The 19,681-nt window shown below is 44.6% G+C and overlaps 1 protein-coding gene across 2 annotated transcripts in view; it reads left to right on the forward strand.

Annotated features, from left to right (window-relative positions):
- LOC126253284 (nuclear hormone receptor FTZ-F1) overlaps positions 1-19,681 on the forward strand; it is a 1,090,123-nt gene that overhangs the window by 870,153 nt on the left and 200,289 nt on the right. The window contains exon 5 of one of the 2 annotated variants that reach the window (XM_049954520.1): positions 2,014-2,385. In XM_049954520.1, coding sequence (XP_049810477.1) covers positions 2,014-2,385 — 372 coding nt within the window. Of the gene's footprint in view, positions 1-938; positions 2,386-19,681 lie in introns of those variants that run through there. The other variant, XM_049954512.1, reaches the window with a different exon arrangement.

A 19,681-nucleotide genomic window follows, 5' to 3' on the forward strand; every position in this document is an offset into this window, starting at 1 on the left:
ACGTTTCTGTTGTCTTTATTTTCTGCTGTCTTTATACGAGCAACTTCCACTGTAGTGTCCACTGTTTCTACTGTTAGCGTGGTATTAACCATCACAGTAACATCTATAAATGCTATTTAGTTTGCACTATTTCCATTTATTCACATTTGCAAACTATTTTGATTGAAGTGATTGGTGTCACTTCAGTAGATTTCAGCAGGTGGATTCATCTCACATGGTGCAGATACACGGAAGTTGTTTTTTTTTTCCCCTTGGGTGAAGTCAAGTTTTCGTTAAAGTCAAGTATTTATTGTTTCTTCATGTCATTGTTTGGTTCGTCACTTTTGAGATAATCTTGCATTCAGAAATTACACTTATTTAAATGTATGTGCAAATTTAGCTTCTGAGGTACAGAAGTACGTCAAGATGTCAAGGGTAGACGCTGGGGAGCCGAAAAGCTCTCTAATTACCGATGCAAAAGCACAAAGAAACTGTAATGGAATGTCGGCGTTAAGCGCTCCTCATAATCATTGCGCTTCATCCTGCAGCTTAACTTTCGGTTTCATTCGGAGCTATCGAAAGTGAAAACGGGCCCAGCTGGAAACTGCAATTTTTGCGGCATTCGCGGGTCGAAGTTTGCTGGTAGCCGACGCGAAGCAAGTAGGTCAGTGGGACAGGGCCCCCACCACGGCGGCTACCCCCCCTACCAGGCGCCCCTTCCACTTTCCCCCCTCCACGACTCTCGGCTGCCGCCGCCCCTTCCCCTGGACCACTCTCGCTTGCCGCCTGCTGCTGCATGTGTGTAACATAGACCTGGTTCTGTAGAAAGTGGGTCAGCCACTCACTTTCACTTATTACATAGGTTCCTAATCATTATCCATTGTATCACCGGCGGGAGGGGAGCTCGCGGAGGGGATAGGCGCGCTTGGAGGGGCGGGCTAGGGGGTTTGGCTCGGCCGGCGGCGCCGTGCTGTCAGTTAGTCTCGAGCGTGGACAAGTGTTGGTGGCACCATTACTGTGTTGCATCGTTCAGCCTCGCCATCGTGACGCCGTCCACCTGCCTGTTGGATTATTACTTCGCCGTGGTTACCGTCACTTTGCGCGTGTGTGATACTGTGAACTCGTGTGACTGAGCGAATTGACCTACTATTTTTTTTAAATTTATTTCATTAATGGAATTGGAAATTCGACACTTAGTGGAAATGCGTGAATACTACGTACTTCGTGTTGTATGTGACTGTGATACGGATCCACAATTTTGACTGAGGAGTTGAATACAGTGAAACCTCGAGGTTGTGCCACAGTTTTGTGTAACTGCATGAATGATTCACTATCGGACCCCGGACTTAAAAATATCTCTTATGAGAAAGAGCACCGTGAAGTGCGCTCAAAATACGATTGTGCTGGCCATTGTTATATTGGCGCCTTGCGTCCCTCCCCTAATTAGAGGGGTGGGGTTTCCTCTACAACTAGTGTAGTGACTGTGATAGGTTCGAACACCACTAGAACTCGAATTTAACTTAACTGTCCCTCAGATCTCATTGACAGTGCCAGACATTTTGCAACGCGTATTAAGATATACACAGTGCACTGTGTAGTATTGTTGTACTATAAAGACATCCCGGCCAGGAGCCTAGTAAATACCAATACGCACCGTGTAGAAAGAGGCAAGCGAATATACAACTTTGTGTAATATGCTATTGGACATGGAGCACCATTCTGCCGCTATGGTCTACATGAACATGTCGCCGTTTAATTTAAGTCCTACGGGCAGCGCCAGTGGTAGCCCGCACCACTCGGGCGCGATAGTGACGACGAGCGTGGCGTCGACGGCGCCCGGCAGCAGTAGCATGCCGCCTCCGCTGTACTGTTCGCCGCCGCCCATGGGGAGCACGGCCGGGGGCGGCTCTGCCAGCTACGGCGGCGGCTACCAACAACAACAACAGCAGCAGCAGCCGCTGGCGCAGCAGCACCAGCAACAGCAGGGCCATTGCTTCAGTAACATGGACGCGTCCTATCTGTTCTCGCTGGCAGGCGGCGGCGTCGCCGTAGCCGGCATGGACGTGGGCGGCGGCTACGGCGGCGCGTCCGGCGCGGCGGTGGGCGGCGGCGCGGCCGCAGGGGCGGCGGCGGTGGCCGGCGCGGCCGGCTCCGTGGTCGCCGAGCTGCCCGACACCAAGGACGTCATCGAGGAGCTGTGCCCCGTCTGCGGCGACAAGGTGTCCGGTTACCACTACGGCCTGCTCACCTGCGAGAGCTGCAAGGGCTTCTTCAAGCGCACCGTCCAGAACAAGAAAGTGTACACGTGCGTCGCGGACCGCAGCTGTCACATCGACAAGACTCAGCGGAAACGCTGCCCCTACTGCCGCTTCCAGAAGTGCCTCGAAGTCGGCATGAAGCTAGAAGGTGAGTGCCCTCTCCTCTTCTCATGCATTTCGTAAATAACGTGCTTACGTTCTCAGTGTAAACTTTTGTAGGAAAAAGTGAAATTTACTGTAGGCTCCCGAATAATAAGCTAAGACAAATGTCGCGGAAATGTTAGGTGTGGAATGCAGCCTTGTATGGTGCCAGAACATAGAAGCTACAAAGACACGAAGAGCAGTTTGTAGAAGCCTTCGAAATGTGGGTGTGTAGAATATTAGTCAACTAGAAATTCAAATCAATGCATCCGGCCGCTGTGTAGTCTGTGCTGATCATACAACTTATTAGTGATACTGCTCGTATATGACAGCCGAAAATTTTGAGAGAGCTATCTGTTTATTCGCAGTTATCTTTAAAAAATTTCAAATGTGGTAACACGTAGAGGAAACAAAGTTGAGGATTTTTTTTTTTTTGGGGGGGGGGGGGGTTATATACAGGGGTATTTCTGTCTGGACGCGTGGAATGTCATAGCATATTAAATTAGCTTAAAATTATGTGCCGGATCGAGCCTCGAATACGGTAGCATGCTTCCGCGAGCAGTCTGCCAGGAAGTTTCAACGCTCGCTCCGCTGCAGAGCGAAAGATTCATTGTGGGTGTTAAATTACTTCTAACGAGCCCCGTGTTTAGATAGTTTGACCGTGACAGCTGGTTCTTAACCAAGAAGTAAAGCTATTTTCTAAAACTCTGGTTTTTACTAGATACGGTCGTATTGGAGATGGGATGGTTTGTCAATTCCCCCACCTGAGAATCGCGTCTCAGCCATTTGTAGGGGAATAAATTACGTTTAACGCAGAATCCGAACAACTGCACAACTATGTACTTTCATATATCCGAAGGAAGCATTGCCAAAGATGGAAGTCACGTTAACTGCCAGAAACAAATTCCTTCAGTTAACCGATGAAGTTCTGATTTTCCTGTTGCATAGACAAACACCTTAAGCCACAAGTTTAGAGATCGTACGAAATTCAAACGACTCTCCAGTCAATAACTCGCCTGATTGCAGTATTTTTTTTCATTGTGACAAGTCTAGAGTGCGTCCGCGCAGCAGTTTTCTCGAAGATATCTTTCGGCACCGCGTTTCCTCTTAATTTGTTTTAAAGATCAGCCTGCTAAAATTTTATGTCGCATAAAGACATACTTCAGCACACGGTCCGCCACGAAGTTTTAATATGCCCTGAAATTTCGAAGCAGAGCACACTCGGTTGCACAGTGCAAGATTGACTCTGAAATGAATTGATGGTCGCAGGGTACAACCATTAAGCTATCGTGATTACGTACCATTATTGTACGTACAAGAGGCCGAGAAAAACTCAAAAGGCGTTCCATAGATATCAAATCTTCATATTGCATGGGTGACTTGTGTCTCATTTATGATTTTGCCATATGCTTGGTCGTTCATCTTACACTTTACGAAAGATGGTTCGTCGTTACTTTTTTAACAGTAGCAGAGCACTAGAAACACAAATGAGCTATAGGAAACGGGCAGTCGTTGGTGAGTTGCGTGCTACGATGTGAACATTGGCCCAGAGCCAGGACTACAAGCGTCTGGGATACGTTCTTGCCCAGTGTGCTGCATCTTTTATTACTACCTACCTGTACGGGCAGACAGTGCTGGCGTAACAAGTAAAGAATCCGTTGAATTTGCGTAACAATGCTGCGTTGTGTGCATCAGTAGTGCACAACGATCGTTCGTGAGGACGGCAATACGAAGCGTCCTTGAAACGTCGTGAAGGTCCGAAAAGTGATGGGTATGCGGAGACATCGCATATGTTTTGAGTTGACACATAGACATTCCTTGACTGTTGCCAGAAGTGGAACTTGCTTCATTCCACGCGGCAGCTGCTGTGCTAGGTGTTTGGGAATAGTTGTTTTGATAGTCCAGCAGACAGCAAGCCACGTGAGGACGGCGTGTAAACTGAGACGGCGCAAATAGGTACTGCGTTCGTCCTGTTGCTGCTTTTGCCACGTGCCACCACATGTGTGTGTTTCCCGATGTGGTGGATGCGGACGCGGCAGTGTTTACTGTTAGCGAGTTCCCCAATAAATACTGCACCACTTGTTTTGTCTTAACTTTCTGTTGTCCTTGAGTGAGCGTTGTTTAAAGCAAAGTATAAGCAGCAGTGTCTTTAAGGTGCTTGAAGTTACACTATACAGCTTGATTCATGCTTGGAGAACGTATACAAACCGTTAAGAAAATGGTCTTATGAGTAACCTAAGAGCGAGAGCATGTCCTTCAGTTGTTACAAACGAAATGACTAGCTCTGTTTATGCAGACAGAACTCGTGAATGAAGTTAGGATTATACTGCATTAAATGCAATAAGTCTTGAACAAAGCATTTCTACCACTTGCACATGGCACTTTAGCTCCAGAAGATCCAGCCATCATATTGCTTGAAAGATACATCAATGCCTTTACGACCTATAAACACGGTGCGTCTACGAGATGAAATGAGATCACGTCAAATTAGAGGAGGAGGAGCAGATTAGTGTTCAACGTCCTGTCGATGACGAGGTCATTAGAGACGGAGCGCAAGCTTGAATTAGCAAAGGATGGGGAAGGAAATCGGCCGTGTCCTGTCAAAGAAACCATCCCGGCATTTGCCTGAAGCGATTCAGGTAAATCACGAAAAACCTAAGTCCGAACGGCTGGACGCGGGTTTGAACTGCCGTCCTCTCAAATGCGAGTCCAGTGTGCTAATCACTGGGGCTGTTTAAACGCCTTACGCTATGCGTATCAAACCGAGTGGCCAGTCACTTGCAGTATTTCGCTGTGACACAATAATAAAAAAAAATTAAATAACCACACACACACAAATCAATAAACGCAGCTGATGCGACCAGGGGTGCATATGTTGATTAGTAACTTCGCGCGAAAGATTAGATGGTTTAACAGTACACTTGAAAATATATTGAAGTTTAGCCGGCCGAGGTGGCCGAGCGGTTCTAGGCGCTGCAGTCTGGACCCCTTGCGACCGCTACGGTCGCAGGTTCGAATCCTGCCTCGGGCATGGGTGGGTGTGATGTCCTTAAGTTAGTTTGGTTTAAGTAGTTCTATGTTTTAGGGGACTGATGACCTCAAAAGTTAAGCCCCATAGTGCTCAGAGCCATTTGAACCATATTGAGGTTTATAGGAATACTATTATTATGACCTCTGAAGCTTCGGGTGCTCCTTAGACCTCAAGTGTGAAGTAATTGACGCTAGCGAATAGTCAAGTTTTGTGCTGATAGTTGACACTGTACCTCTGTGCAATTTGGGGATATTTGTTGCGTATACCTCGTGTATACCGAACTCGGTGGTGTTGTGTTCTAGGTACGGGCACCTACTGGGGAGCAGTTCCCCTTCCGGGCTATCAGATTCACCTTTTCCACAGTTTAGATAGTTCACGTTGAAGCCGGTCCCTCCTCATCTGAGTCACGTGTCTGCTCAGGACATGCTTTCAGGACTCAAAATTTTTATTTATAAAAGAACTATGAGTAACGATTGTCAAATCAATAATTGCTCGGGTTGTCTTGCTGCTTAACAGACAGTCCACTCACTCAGCGTCGAAATTAACTACATGCTTGACGTTATATATATATATATATATATATATATATATATATATATATATATATATATAACTGTTCCCCATTCTACATTTTGATTGACAGGTGAACTGCTGAAGACAAAATATTCTGCACAACACTAGAGACTAATTCAGAAATATCGCTGTACCTGTTGTATTCAGCTTGTCTTCTTCTTATTTTTCTTCTTCTTCTTCTTCTTATTCGTCGTCGAAGAATATGCAATGATCATACATTGGTTGACTTCTTTGTAGAAGATACCAATTTTCTACCTGAATTAACACAAATAACAAGTGATAAGTTTTTCCATACCTACGCTAACATTATTTTTATTAGCAGGTGCGTAGGCGAGACCAGGGAAAAGGTGAGGTATGTCTGGACCACAATGTTGCATAACAGACACTCCTTAGTGCTTACAAAAGACATGACGAAAATTTCAAATAGTAAACATATACGGTCTTATCTAGGTGAAAACATGCTTCCCTCTGATATTAATTTTGAGAGGCCTTTATGATATAGAAGTGGAGCTCGAATGCGTTGACGACAGTGTCGCAAGGAAGTAGACAATGGAACAGGGGTTTTTGTATTTGATGGCGACTTGAAAACCACAGCTCAACAGCCTGAAATTTGAATGGGTTGGTCGTCACGTCCTGAATCCCATACCTGTTTCATAACGAGCTAGCATTACTTGGCCTCCATTCTGGTTTGTGTCTGCGAATCGATACGGCGCAATAGCCTAGGCCGCGAAGCGCCTGGTTGTCTGTGATAGAATGATCGTCGCCAAGGGGTCGTCCGTCTTTGGAGCGAAAACGGCGACGTGTTTACGACTCGTGTAGCAGTATTTCTACTGGCCGTATCTTGCTGGGCAGGGTACAAGCGCGCCACAGTGAAAGTGGAACACTTCGCGAGCCAGCGCGTACAGTCGCGTCCATATCGCTTCGCACGCGTTCTATTTTATCTGTATTTATAATTGTTATCTGCTCGGCAGAGAGCGACGAAGCTAATTTCGTTATATCTTGCTTTATCTGTGCGACACCTCGAGATACGAAAGCACGCTACAATTACGTGGGCATAAATACGTTGCAAAATCTACGTGAAGAGAACTGGCATTGAATGCGAAGACTGAAATTGGTGTCACTAGCTTTTCGGTCGCTACGGGGAATTGCGTTGCTTTTCACGCATATGTCACGTTTAGTTCGTCTGTTCCTCCCATTTAAAATAAAGAGCTATTCGTTCCCATGGAGGAATCGGAAATTTAGGTGTATTACAAATAATGTTTATGTTCTCCGCCAAGTTGCGCTCTGGTTAAACTGTAGGCCCTATTACTGGCTCGATAAGTCAGTTCAAAAGGTTGGAGGGAGGCAACGGGTACAACGTTTTTTAAAGGACAATGTAGATCCTGTTCTCCTCTTGACCAGCATAATTTTGAAGAAGAAATGGTAATACGATGGCAGTGAGAGCCGTCGCTAGTACAAAAATGAACCATAGCTTCGGTTGTAAAACTTTTTTTTTTAATCTGAGCACGAGCAAGTAAAGTACACTAACTGATCAGAAGTATCTGGACAACCCTGCCTAACGCTGAATTCACCATTAGACGTCACGAGAGGCGGACTCGCCATTAAAAGGTATTGTGTTGTTAGTAGGCAAGCAGTGAAGGCAGCATGGGTCGATCAGGAGACCTCATTGACTTCGAAAGTGGAGTAGTCATTGGAGTAACAAATCCACCAGGGACCTTTCAACCCTTCTATAACTGCCCAAGTGGACTGTTGATGTGATTGTGAAGTGGAAAAGCGGAGAAACAACTACAACTAAATCAGTACCAGGGCCACCTCGTGTACTGATGAACAGGGACCTTCGAGCGTTGCGGAGGGTGGCTGTAAGAAATCACATGAAATAAAGGGGATGAATCACACGTGATTTGCATTGTGCTAGCACAATAAGTGTGCGCAACGAGTTAAAAAGAAAGGGGTACAATGGTCGAGTAGCTCCTCGCGAGCCGCACATTTCCGTAGTCAGTGTTAAGCAGCACGAGGTGGTGTAAAGAGTGACGTCACTGGACAGTGGATTACTGGAAACCGAGTGCTATGGAGTGATGAACCACGCTATGCCATGTGGCAATTCGATGGAAGTGCCAACAGTGAAGTACGGTGGAGGTGGTGTTACGAAACGATGATGGTTTTGGTGGTAAGTATGTGGTCTCCTTATAGTGCTTAAGGAAACGGTAGTTGCGGTATGATACGGATGCGTTTTAGGGACGTGGGTACTGCATACAGTAGAAGAACAGTTAGGAGATTATGATTGTTTATGTTAGAATGGCAATGCACCCTGTCGAAGCAGCATCTTCAGGTAATGGTTTGTGGATCATAACATTCCTGAAATGGACTGGCCTGCCCAGTGTTCTGACATGAAGCCAATGGAACACTTTGGGATGAGGTAGAACTTCGAATTCGTTGTAGACCCCAACGTCCAACATCATTACGTTCTCTGGTTTCGACTCTTGAGGAAGAATGGCCTTCCATTCCTCCTCCGACATTCAGGCACCTCGTCCCCAGTAGAGCTCAAGCCACCATAAAGGCGAAGGGTAGACACATACCATATTAATGTCTACTTACAGACGTCTGGATACTTTTGATCAGTGGTGTATGTGCCCGATGATGCGTCCAGTACTCTGCCACCTGGCCGCGGGGGGTTTGGCCGAGGGGTCGAGGTGCTGCAGTTATGGACAGGTCTAACACCATCACTTGACGGCAGCTACGTTGAACATAGCAAGACTTGAATAATTCCTTGGAATTATGACATTTTCAAATGTAACGACATCAGTAGCTACTATTCTACATCTTGCTTGTGGCACTGCAAATATCACGTAATGAAGAATTTCCTTACTGAATAGATGCCTGCAAACAATTCTGTGACGCAGGGTAGAAGAGCTGGAGTTAGTGTGCCGAAATGACTTACATCTTCTGTCGGAGAGGTTGCTTTTCTCCCTAATCCATGCTTAACAAGGATCTGATGCTCAGCAGCGATCTACTTCGCCGTATACTCACTAAAAGAAGTCTCTTATAATATTGACACGTTTACAGGTTCACAGAACAGAAAAAAGCCTTGTACCGAAAATTAATGTCGATTACGATTCCAGTCTACGTCAGAGTGAGATAAAAATATGAAGCAATTATCGTTCCTTCTCCTCTTCATTCTGGTGATGGGTAGCCATTATGTATTTCTGGCTGGCTGGTATTTTTATAGGTCACTGTTTCATTGCTTTAGACCTCGATATTCTATGGATCATAGAATTTTTCCTGAACTTAACACGACTGTCTCTTCTGGCAACACTTTTCCTTATGTTGACATTTCACTCCACGGTTCAGGTTCGTCTTTAAACTTTATATTTTCTCCTGTAGGCATCAGTTAGTAAGCACCATGTCGTATGACGTAATGTTGTCGAATCAAAATTTACTTCGATAGCTGCCTTCTTGGTTTGCGTTTAGACCTAAAGACACACTACCGTCTACAAAGATACGCATTATGCACATTGCTTTAGGAAAGGTTCCCGGGTCCAGCATTTCTCTCAGAAACAGTTTGTCGACTGAGAAAAAGTGACGCAATCCTGAAAACACTATTTAGATTATTTTGAGACTGTTCCAGTTTCTGATCAGTGTATTGATTTTGTTCGGAAAAATCGTTTAGTATATACATTAAAAACACAGTTTTAGTATCCGGACCGGTTCGTCTGTCTATCTTGAGTCTGTAGTGGACCTCCATTGTTGCATAAGATGGTATTTGTCATTCGTATAGCTGCAGCGAAGTGGATGTTACATCACGTTTCATGACAGCTGTCTTCAGTCCCATTCTTCGGTATGACCAAATAGATGCCTCTGTAAGCCGCGTCACCCCTTAAAAACACCATTTGTAGACTTGGAAGATTCACTGTTAGCAAATATTGTACGTATGTTAGTGAAATGATTGCAGTTAAAAATTAACAGTCATTGAAAATAGTACAGTACGTAGTCCTTTTTATTTTTTTAATGCGCAAATATGTCAGTAGATAAAAACATATAGCCAATAATAAAGAAGGCAAATTTTGTGCACTTACAAACTGCACCGTATCATAAGCCTTGTATCGCTATGTTCGCCTTACGTGGCATCGAGGCTGGGACAATGGTAGCCATACTGTGTAACAAATTACATCAAACTAAATTGTTGAGTATAGATACGCGAAGAAAACAGGCAGGTATTGCAGTATTGTTATTTTATGTACCAGTTTACTTTCTCTACAGCTGGATGTGCATGGAAGATGTGCATCGATAACAACAACAACGTAACTATGATGGCTGCAAGAGTAGTCACGCTGCAGGTTGTTATGCAGCATCCCAGCAGCTGATTGCAGCTGAGCTGTGGAATACTGAAGATCGCGCGCCACCCTTCCACCTTGAACCAGTTTCACTCTCGATAATTCTCGAAATTGTGTCAAGGTCTAGCCGGTCTGAATCGCTGCGCCTGCCGACCGGCGCTGGCTGTCGTCGCCTCAGCGGGCAGGCCATCGGCATCTGCCTCGTCGCTGCTTCAGTTAATGTGCGTGCCCTGGGGGGTAAAGCTCTAAAAAACACCTTTTGTGGGAAATGACGTATTACAAATATTTCCCAGAAGCTTTGGACATTTATTATTTAGTCTGTTGTGATTTTTTATATGCTATACAATTAATATTTTAAGAGTCCTTATGTATCTGAGAATCATAGAGCCCTCTGAGTTGCGTCTTAAGCTGCTGTTTTGAAAACACAGCAGTATTTAGTTCATAAAACACGGTGATTATAATTAAACTTTCGCTACATGCGCCAGCGTTGATGGGTATCCAACACAGTAGGAATGATGTTCAGACTGTGTGCTGCAAGATTTGCGTTATTAGGAGTGCTGGTGTCATGACTTGCCGTTAGGCGCCGCTATTGGTACGACGACAGAGGGTTGAAACACATGTATCAGTATGCTTAACACTTACAGGCTGTCAACATTGGTCTAGACAAGTTGAGCAGTAAAGCTGTTTCGTCACAACAATAGCAGTAGCCCTGCTGCTCTTCGCGAATATGGACGCATTAAAACAATACGGAGAGGTCCTCTTTCCGCAATGCGGTTGCAGTTCGTGATTTGGGGGGAGTTAGAATTAACAGGCGATTTGGGAATTGCTCTTTGAAGAGGCCGACGGCCACTTGCGCCACAGATTGTTGAAGTTACTATTGTCATGGCTGAGAATGCTAGACTAATTGTGGAGGTTGAGATTGAGCACAGCGAGGGAGGTAGCCAACATATCACTAGAGATGTTCCGAACGCAGTAGAGCAATTCCCAGTGCGAATCCAAGGTGTCATGGGTCCAGATGGTCGTCGAACTAGCATGGTACGCAATTAACAAATGTTACCCTCTCATGTGAAAACTAAAATGCATTTCGTTCAGTGTTTTATTCGTTATTTCTCTTCCTCGTGTCGTTACAAATGTTTCCACAAAGTTTCGTTGTCGTACGAACAATCGTTTTTCAAAAAATGTTCAAATGTGTGTGAAATCTTATGGGACTTAAATGCTAAGGTCATCAGTCCCTAAGCCTACACACTACTTAACCTAAATTATCCTAAGGACAAACACACACACACACACACACACACACACACACACACACACACACACACCCATGCCCGAGAGAGGACTCGAACCTCCGCCGGGACCAGCCGCACAGTCCATGACTGCAGCGCCCAAGAGCGCTCGGCTAATCCCGCGCGGCAATCATTTTTCATGGGGCCCCTCTCAAGCAGCGAATGTTTAATTATAACCACCCTGTGCAAGCATATAGCTGAGCACTACATGCCAATAAACGCTGGAGTTGCAGTTGTCTTTTCTTCTTCCTCCTTCCTTCTCTCTCTCTCTCTCTCTCTCTCTCTCTCTCTCCCCTCTCCTGTCTCTCTCTCTCCCTCCCCCCTCCATCTCTTTAGCACATTGAATAACTTGCGTAAGAAAGCTATTTCTATAATACGTAGTGAGCTGATTTGACTCGATTCTTTCTTGTGGTGTCGGTAAATAAACCAGTAAAATAAAAAATTTGAAATTTTTAATGTAGCTTCGAAGAATTCTTTATACTACGGGAAAACGATCTTTTTAAAGTGCCAGTCACATTACACAAAATGTATAGCATTTTAAAGCAAATAGCTTAGCGTTTGGGATCATCCAGTCGTAAATTCCACTTATTTCACATCAAAATTATCCCATTCGAATCCAGAACATATACTATTTCGTTTATGCAATACGGAAAAAACTTGTGTTTACAAACCATTTGGTTAGTTCCCCTATGCAGTGTCAACGTTACTGCCTTTCACTGTTTAAAATTATTGGTTTCCAACTTATCTTTTAGGTCCTCTTGAAAGACCCATCACTCTGCTCTTGTCCTGTTCCCCAACTGCATCGCTAGATAAACCCCTTGTCTCATACGTTAGTATCTTGTGATATTCAACGCTATGTAATGCGTATTTTTCTTGATAATTTTTCCCTGTACAGGAGTAGAAATTCCCCTCGTGACACTTCTGTTCTAGCGATCTGTATTCCGCCTGCAGTAAAGGCTGTCTGTCTTACTAGTGTAAGGTGTAACATTCGTGCTTCACATGTGAAAACCGTTAGTGTGCTATCTCTTACAGTGAGCCACGACCAGCATAAAAGGCGACATGTCTTTCATTATTCCCCGCTATCCCAACGATTCATATCGAAGAATGCATACGGATGTTTAGCGCCCATTCCACGCTTGGCTGATCAGCGCGGCGTCGTTTGGTATCAGTGTCAAATGCGACGGATGATCACGTGTAGTACACACATTTAACACATCACTGAAAAGGGAAGTCTTCAGGGTGCTGTTTGAAGGGAAAGGTCTACTCCAAACCTGAGAAGTCTAATATTCTCTTGTCTCGGACTAACTCTTCGGTACAGCGACATGTCGACGCCTTGTGTTCTCTCTCCCCCCCTTCTACGGCGCGATCTCCGTGTCGAATGGGGGAAGACAAGTAAATGAAACTGGCAATCTATATGTCTGTGTCAAGACAAACTTCTCGGTTCACCCCTGTCCTGATTCTTTACTTTATAACGAGGAGCAGCAACTTAAGAGTGACATTGTAACACGCTTCTAACTCGTGCAGGAGGGAGGAACCGGAGAGCAGGTCTTTTCAGTAAGTTTTTCTCCAGTACTGTTTATTGATTTACTTTTTTAACTCCGTGTTATGGCAAGAGTGTATCGCTTCTGAAGGTGACTGGTGCGTAGGAAATGGTAGCTAGGCACTGCAGCCTCCTTAATAGTCTTCGGGGTCGGTGCTCAGTGGCAGCTTTCCCCTTCCAAAAGAAGTTGTATCCTGCACCTAGTGCATTCAATTAACCTTCATCAGCAAGGCAGGTTTCCTGGAGTGGTCTTATGTCATTGTAATCTTAATACTTAAAACAGTAAGCTCAGTATAATATTCTCTCTCTCTCTCTCTCTCTCTCTCTCTCTCTCTCTCTCTCTCACACACACACACACACACACACACACAGCCTGCCCATGGTGCGAGAAATTTCTCCTAAAGGGGGATTAACCACCTGTGATTAATGGATATAAAAAGTCTCCAGAGGCGGATCAGGCTCTAGGACGGTGAGTCTTCTCTTGCCTGAATTGGCGGATAAGGTTGCAGTGACTAGAAAACTTTCAATTGTCTTCCATCTGCTTGTTGTTGAACGTAGTTCCTAGATGATCAAGAATGTGTGTTTGTTGAGATTCAGCAGCACTCTCATCCCAAAAGAAGTGATGCTCAGCAGTTTCCAAGAACATTCCGACTATCTTCCAAAATCCTGCGACAATCAAGAAATAACGACGGGGCCAGGATTATTATGTCTGGAAACCTCTTGACTCTTAGATATTAGGTGTGTGATCTGTCGTATTGGTTGAGATTGCCGGACGGTGTGGTCGAGCGGTTCTAGGCGCTTCAGTCTGGAACCGCGCGACCGTTACGGTCGCAGGTTCGAATCCTGCCTCGGGCAGGGATGTATGTGATGTCCTTAGGTTGGTTAGGCTTAAGTAGTCCTAAGGTCTAGGGGACTGATGACCTCAGATGTTGAAGTCCCATAGTGCTCAGAGCCATTTGAACCATTTTTTGCTTGAGATTGCGGCTGTAGAGCAATTCGGCTGCTGCATCTACGACTGAGCAGTCTTATTTAGGGTCCACTCTGTTTATCTCATATATGAAAGCGGCTAGAAAAGGTGCCCCGCCGATTGGATATTCGCCTCCAGTGGTATCACATCAGTGCAGCCGAACAAATTATAAATTATATTTTGCGTCTTGGAATGTAAGAAAAGTCACTGATGACCGGTAAATGAGAGACCAGAAAGGAGAACAGGTATTGAGAGCGGAGTGTTAAGAAGATATAATATTCAAGTAACAGCACTCCAGGAAACCCACTTCGTTGATGAAGGTCAATTGAATGCATTAGGTGCAGGATTCAATTTCATTTGGAAGGGGAAAGCTGCCACTGAGCATCGAATATGCGGAGTCGGCTTTTCCTATCAACAAAGACATTCTTAGGAATATGTCAGAGCCTCCATCTGGGCATAATGAACGCCTTACTACATTAAGACTTCGACTGAATGAGAACCAGCATCCCACTCCAGATTCTGATGAGTATATCAAAGAAACGTTGTATTCAGATGTGGATGACATCCTTTCAAACATTAGTTGCTACGACAAATAATCTTACTATGTGGTTCTAGTGCTAGAGACGATAAAGACGTCAAAAGGATCGCTTCAAATCATCATTGCAACACCCTAGATCGAAGCAGTAGCATCTCGTTGACTGTGTAATTGCCCACAAGAAAACGATGTTTTCATCACGAAAGCGATGACAGAAGCAGATGGGAAAAATCAGTGACTTACTAGATACGTCATGCGTATGTCACTTCCTGCCCATAGGAGAAAACAAAAGAACTGTAGACACACATCTGATACTGAGAACTTTGGTTATGTCAGAATATGCCTCACAGTACAGGAAACAGCTTCATCAGTCCCTGTCTAAGGAATGTCATCATACTGTAACACAACAATGGCCGAACTTGAAGAGCACTATTCTGGATGCGTACTTAGAAACATTATATAAGACCAGGAAACATAAGAAATGTTTTGATGAAAATAATAAAATTGAAGCATTGATCTCATAAAAGAAGGTAGAAGTCTTTCGTCCTATCAAAGCAAAAACAAAGAACTACCCTTGCGCTGAAGAATGCGTGGTGGATAACAAGAACTAAAGAATTACAATATCTCGCAGACAAAGATAAGAGACAGTTCTTCCAAGCCACAAAAACAATCTATGGTCCAACCACCTTTCGTAGAAATCCTCTTTGATCCAGTGACAACAAGACACTTCTAAAAGATCAGTGCTCCATCATGACTAGGTGAGAGGAATAGTTTGAAGACCTTCTGAATCAGAATCAGTTATTGATTAACAAGTGTACGAAATAATAGAACAAACACCCAACAAGGAAGAATTTAGCTCCCCGTCAGCATTAGATGAAGTTAAGTGTGTTGTCAATGAAGCAAAGCATTACAAAGCCACTGATCCTGGTAGTATACCAGCGGAAGCTCTTAAAGAAGGTGGTGAGGAACCGATAAGACACATACACGAACTGGCTGTTAAAAATATGGGACACTGAAGATATACCTCCCGATTTCAGAAGAGGTCTGATGGTTCCCGTATTTAAAAGAAAGGAGATCGCTGAGATGGCAATAACTACGGTGCATTATCGTTCCTATCTTTGCAAGTCGTTCTGTGCCATTAGTGGAGGAATTACTACCTGAGAGCCAATGTGGCTTCAGTCTCTCTAGAGGGAACACATGTGATGTTCAAAGCTCGTCAGCCTTAAAAAAAATGCAGGGAACAAAATTGACACTTTCACAGTGCCGTTATTGATTTCACTAAGGCATTTGACTTAGTAAACTGTGAATTTTTAGGAAAGATTTTACTTCTGCGTAGTTTTCCACAGAAATTAATGTTCATCTTGAAATTGCATTACACAGATGCTTCAGCAACTGTTGTCGATAACGTCTCGGTTGGTGAGCCATTCCATTTCTATACCGATGTTAAGCAAGGGTGTGTGATTGTCAGTCATTTTCCTGGAATGTTCCGCTGTCATTCAGTTAGTCAAAGATGATCTTGCAAGAAGACAGTTAACTAACAGGATGGGTGAGAAACTATTTAATCTGAGTCGTCTAAAGGCAAAAATTCCTAACATTTTCTGCAGCATTAGGTGAGTTATAGTATGATGATGATGATGATGATGATGATGATGATGATGATGCAGTTGCAGCTCAGGTTGAAAAACAGGTGTTAATCGTGAATTCTTTGTCCACAGGATAAAAAAGAGGTCGCAAAATGAGTACTAGTAAAACACAAATCCTTCACCAACAAGCACTGCGAGAAGAACAAAGAAATACCAGTATCGCCATAGACGAAGTGAGCCTTCAAAGTAGTTTAGAACTTCCCTTACCTTGGCAGCATCCTCCGATACAGTCCAAATACAGATTCGCAAATTCCAAACAGAATTAACCATTATGGAGCATCCTTCGCCCGACGAAGATCTGTGGTATATGACAACAACGATCTCAATGCTGCAACAAAAATCCTCATATACAATTCAGTAGTAATTCCCATCCTGCCTTATGGATCTGAATCGTGGACGTGTTACAGACGGCACCTTAAAAAGCTGAAACAACATGGTCAGCGATGCCTGAGGAGGATCCTGCATATAACGTGGCGAGGCAGACGCACATATGATAGCATCCTTGAAGAGGCATATGCAACCAGTACAGAAGCGATGCCTTTTAAGACGCTAGGTGCAATTGGGACGGCATGTAGTCCGCATGCCCGATAATCGAGTTCCCAACAAATGTTTTACTCTGAGTTAACAGTGGGCAAAACGATGTACGAAAGGCCAGAGGAAACGATTTAAGGATGTGATTAAAGCTAACACGAAGATACGTCATCACTAGCCCATTGTGGGGCACTACTTTTTGGGGAAAACAGTCAGCAAACTGCGTTGCTAAGAGGAAGTGGACGGACAGAATCTGCTCCACCTGTTATCACTGCGGCGAACTGTGTACCTCTCGCATCGGATTATACATTCACCTCCGGACCCACAGATGATCCGGAAGACAAACGTACTCGGTTACGAATATTTGCTATGATGACGTAGTTTTCGAGTATCTACATTGTTGAGAAGGCGGCACCACTCCGTTATCTTTCAATGCCATCGCCTTAAGCTAAAACAGGCGAGTATGGGAGCGGACCAGGCGAGAGCATTGGCAACAGGTTGGGTAAGGCACCGTCTGATAACTAGGAACCGGTTGCGTGCGAGCCGCGCTGTGGAGCGTGGCCCGCGTTTAGCACGTGCGGGCCCGCCGCATCGCGGACGGCAGTTGCTGTCGCTGGATCTGAGTGTGTGCAGTGAGAGCATCAGCGACCAGCGATTAGGCGACCTCATATAGCATACTGAAATGACTTACGGAGCCGTCAGTAAAGACTAGTGGCTTATAAAAACTTTTTGAAAGATCATTTTGATGTTCTATTCCACACCGAGGTGACGAAAGTCATGAGATAACGACGTGCACGTTTACAGATGGTGATAGTTTCGCGTACACAAGGCAAGGTATAAAAGGGTAGCGTATTGGCGGAGCTGTCATTTGTACTCAGGTGATTCATGTAGAGAGGTTTTCGAGGTTACTATGGCCGCACGATGGGAATTAACCGACTTTGAACTAGGAGTGGTAGTTGGAGCTAGACGCATGGGACATTCCATTTCGGGAACGATCAGGAAATTCAGTATTCCGAGATCCACAGTGTCAGGGTGTGCCGAGAATACCAAATTTCAGGCATTACCTCTCACCACGGATAACGCAATAACCGACGGTCTTCACTAACGACCGAGAGCAGCGGCGTTTACGTAGAGTTATCACTGCTAAGAGACAAACAAATTGCATGAAATAACCGCAGAAATGGATGTGGGACGTACGACAAACATATCCGTTGTGACAATGCGCGAAATTTGGCGTTATTTGGCTATGGCAGCAGACGACCGACGAGAGTGCCTTTGCTAATAGCACGACATCACCTACATCTCCTCCTCTCTTGGCCTTCTGACCATAACAGTTGGATCTTATACAGACGACTGAAAAACCGTTGCATGTTCGGATGAGTGCCATTTCATTTGGTAAGAGCTGATGGTAGGCGTAGTGCGTGGCGCAGACCCCATGAAGCCGTGGACCCAAGTTGTCAACAAGGCACTGTGCAAGCTGATAGTGGTTCCAAAATGGTAAGGGCCATGTTTACATGGAATGGACCATGTCCTCTGGTCCAACTGAACCGATCATTGATTGGAAATGGTTATGTTCGGCTACTGGGAGACGATAAAATCGTCCACATGCCTCCACCCCACTGTTGGTTAGCTTCTGTGTGAGCTCTTAACTAGTTTGATTTCATCGTCGTGGTCATTTCGCGAAAAGTTTTTGGGAGGAAATATAATGTTGTTAAGATTCTTCTTGGAACATACCCTCTCGGAATTTTGATGGTAAATTGCTTCGTTAAGATCCCGCGCTTGCTAAATTATCCCGTCACGAAGCGTGCTACTCTTTGCTGGATCTTCTCAATCAGTTCGATCTTATAAGGGCCCCAGACTTATTAACTGTACTCAAGAATCGGTCTGTAAAGTGTTATTTTAAGCCCCTTTCTTCCGTGGAGGAATTCCATTCCCTTAAGGTTCGTCCAGTCTGTCATCTACTTTTCCTATAACAAATTTTAAATAGTCACTCCATTTCAGGTTGCTCCAGACCTTAACTCCTTATTGTTGCTGTTCGTGTCGAACAGCAATCGATCTGTTTACCTGCTTATCCCCAGTACGTAACACGGTTTAGTGCACATATGATTCCATTATGCAGGACAAGCGTATGGGCGATGTATAGGCGATCCACTCAGCGACTGCATTATTGACTGAGTTTTGCGGCACGGTGCACCAATAATGGAATGACGCATTGTGGGGCATAATAATTCAGTCAAGGAGGACGTAAATACTGAAAAACGTAACAGTGAGTTGGAATAAATACATGCGTGGAAGAAAATCGTATAGCACCTTAATGTACTTGGCAATACAGCTCCAGAGGCTACTGTCTTGTTTCGGGGAGACTGGCGCGATTTCTTTCCGCATCCTAGTCCAGTCCTAGAGGGTGCTCAGTCACCAATGACCTCGTTGTCAACGGAATGTTAAACATTCATCGGCACTTCTGTTTACTTTTATGAGCGTTAAATTTATGTCTATAGGGCCACTAGCTGCGTGCACTACAGAGTTGTTCGACAGCTTGCACGTAAATATTCAAGATACTTTCAAAAAAAAGGGTCGCATAATATTACAAGACATAGTACTGATGAAGAAAAATGCTTGAGATGCTTGAGATAGGGGCCATTTCATTTGTACCGACAACGATCGGTCCTCACAAAGGGTCCTCGCCTACTCGTCATCAGCGAATAACGTTGCGAGAAGGGGCTGTAATTAAAGCACACGGGATGTCGTATTGCGTTAGTTTCATTTTGATCTTCGAGCAGTCCTCGGTAGCTGCACACGAGCAATAAGTTCTTTGTGCAGGTAAAACAGACCCATCAAGAGAGAAAAAGATGTCACATCCCGAAAA

This window comes from Schistocerca nitens, chromosome 1 (genome assembly GCF_023898315.1).
Source record: "Schistocerca nitens isolate TAMUIC-IGC-003100 chromosome 1, iqSchNite1.1, whole genome shotgun sequence".
NCBI classification, from domain to species: Eukaryota; Metazoa; Arthropoda; class Insecta; order Orthoptera; family Acrididae; genus Schistocerca; species Schistocerca nitens.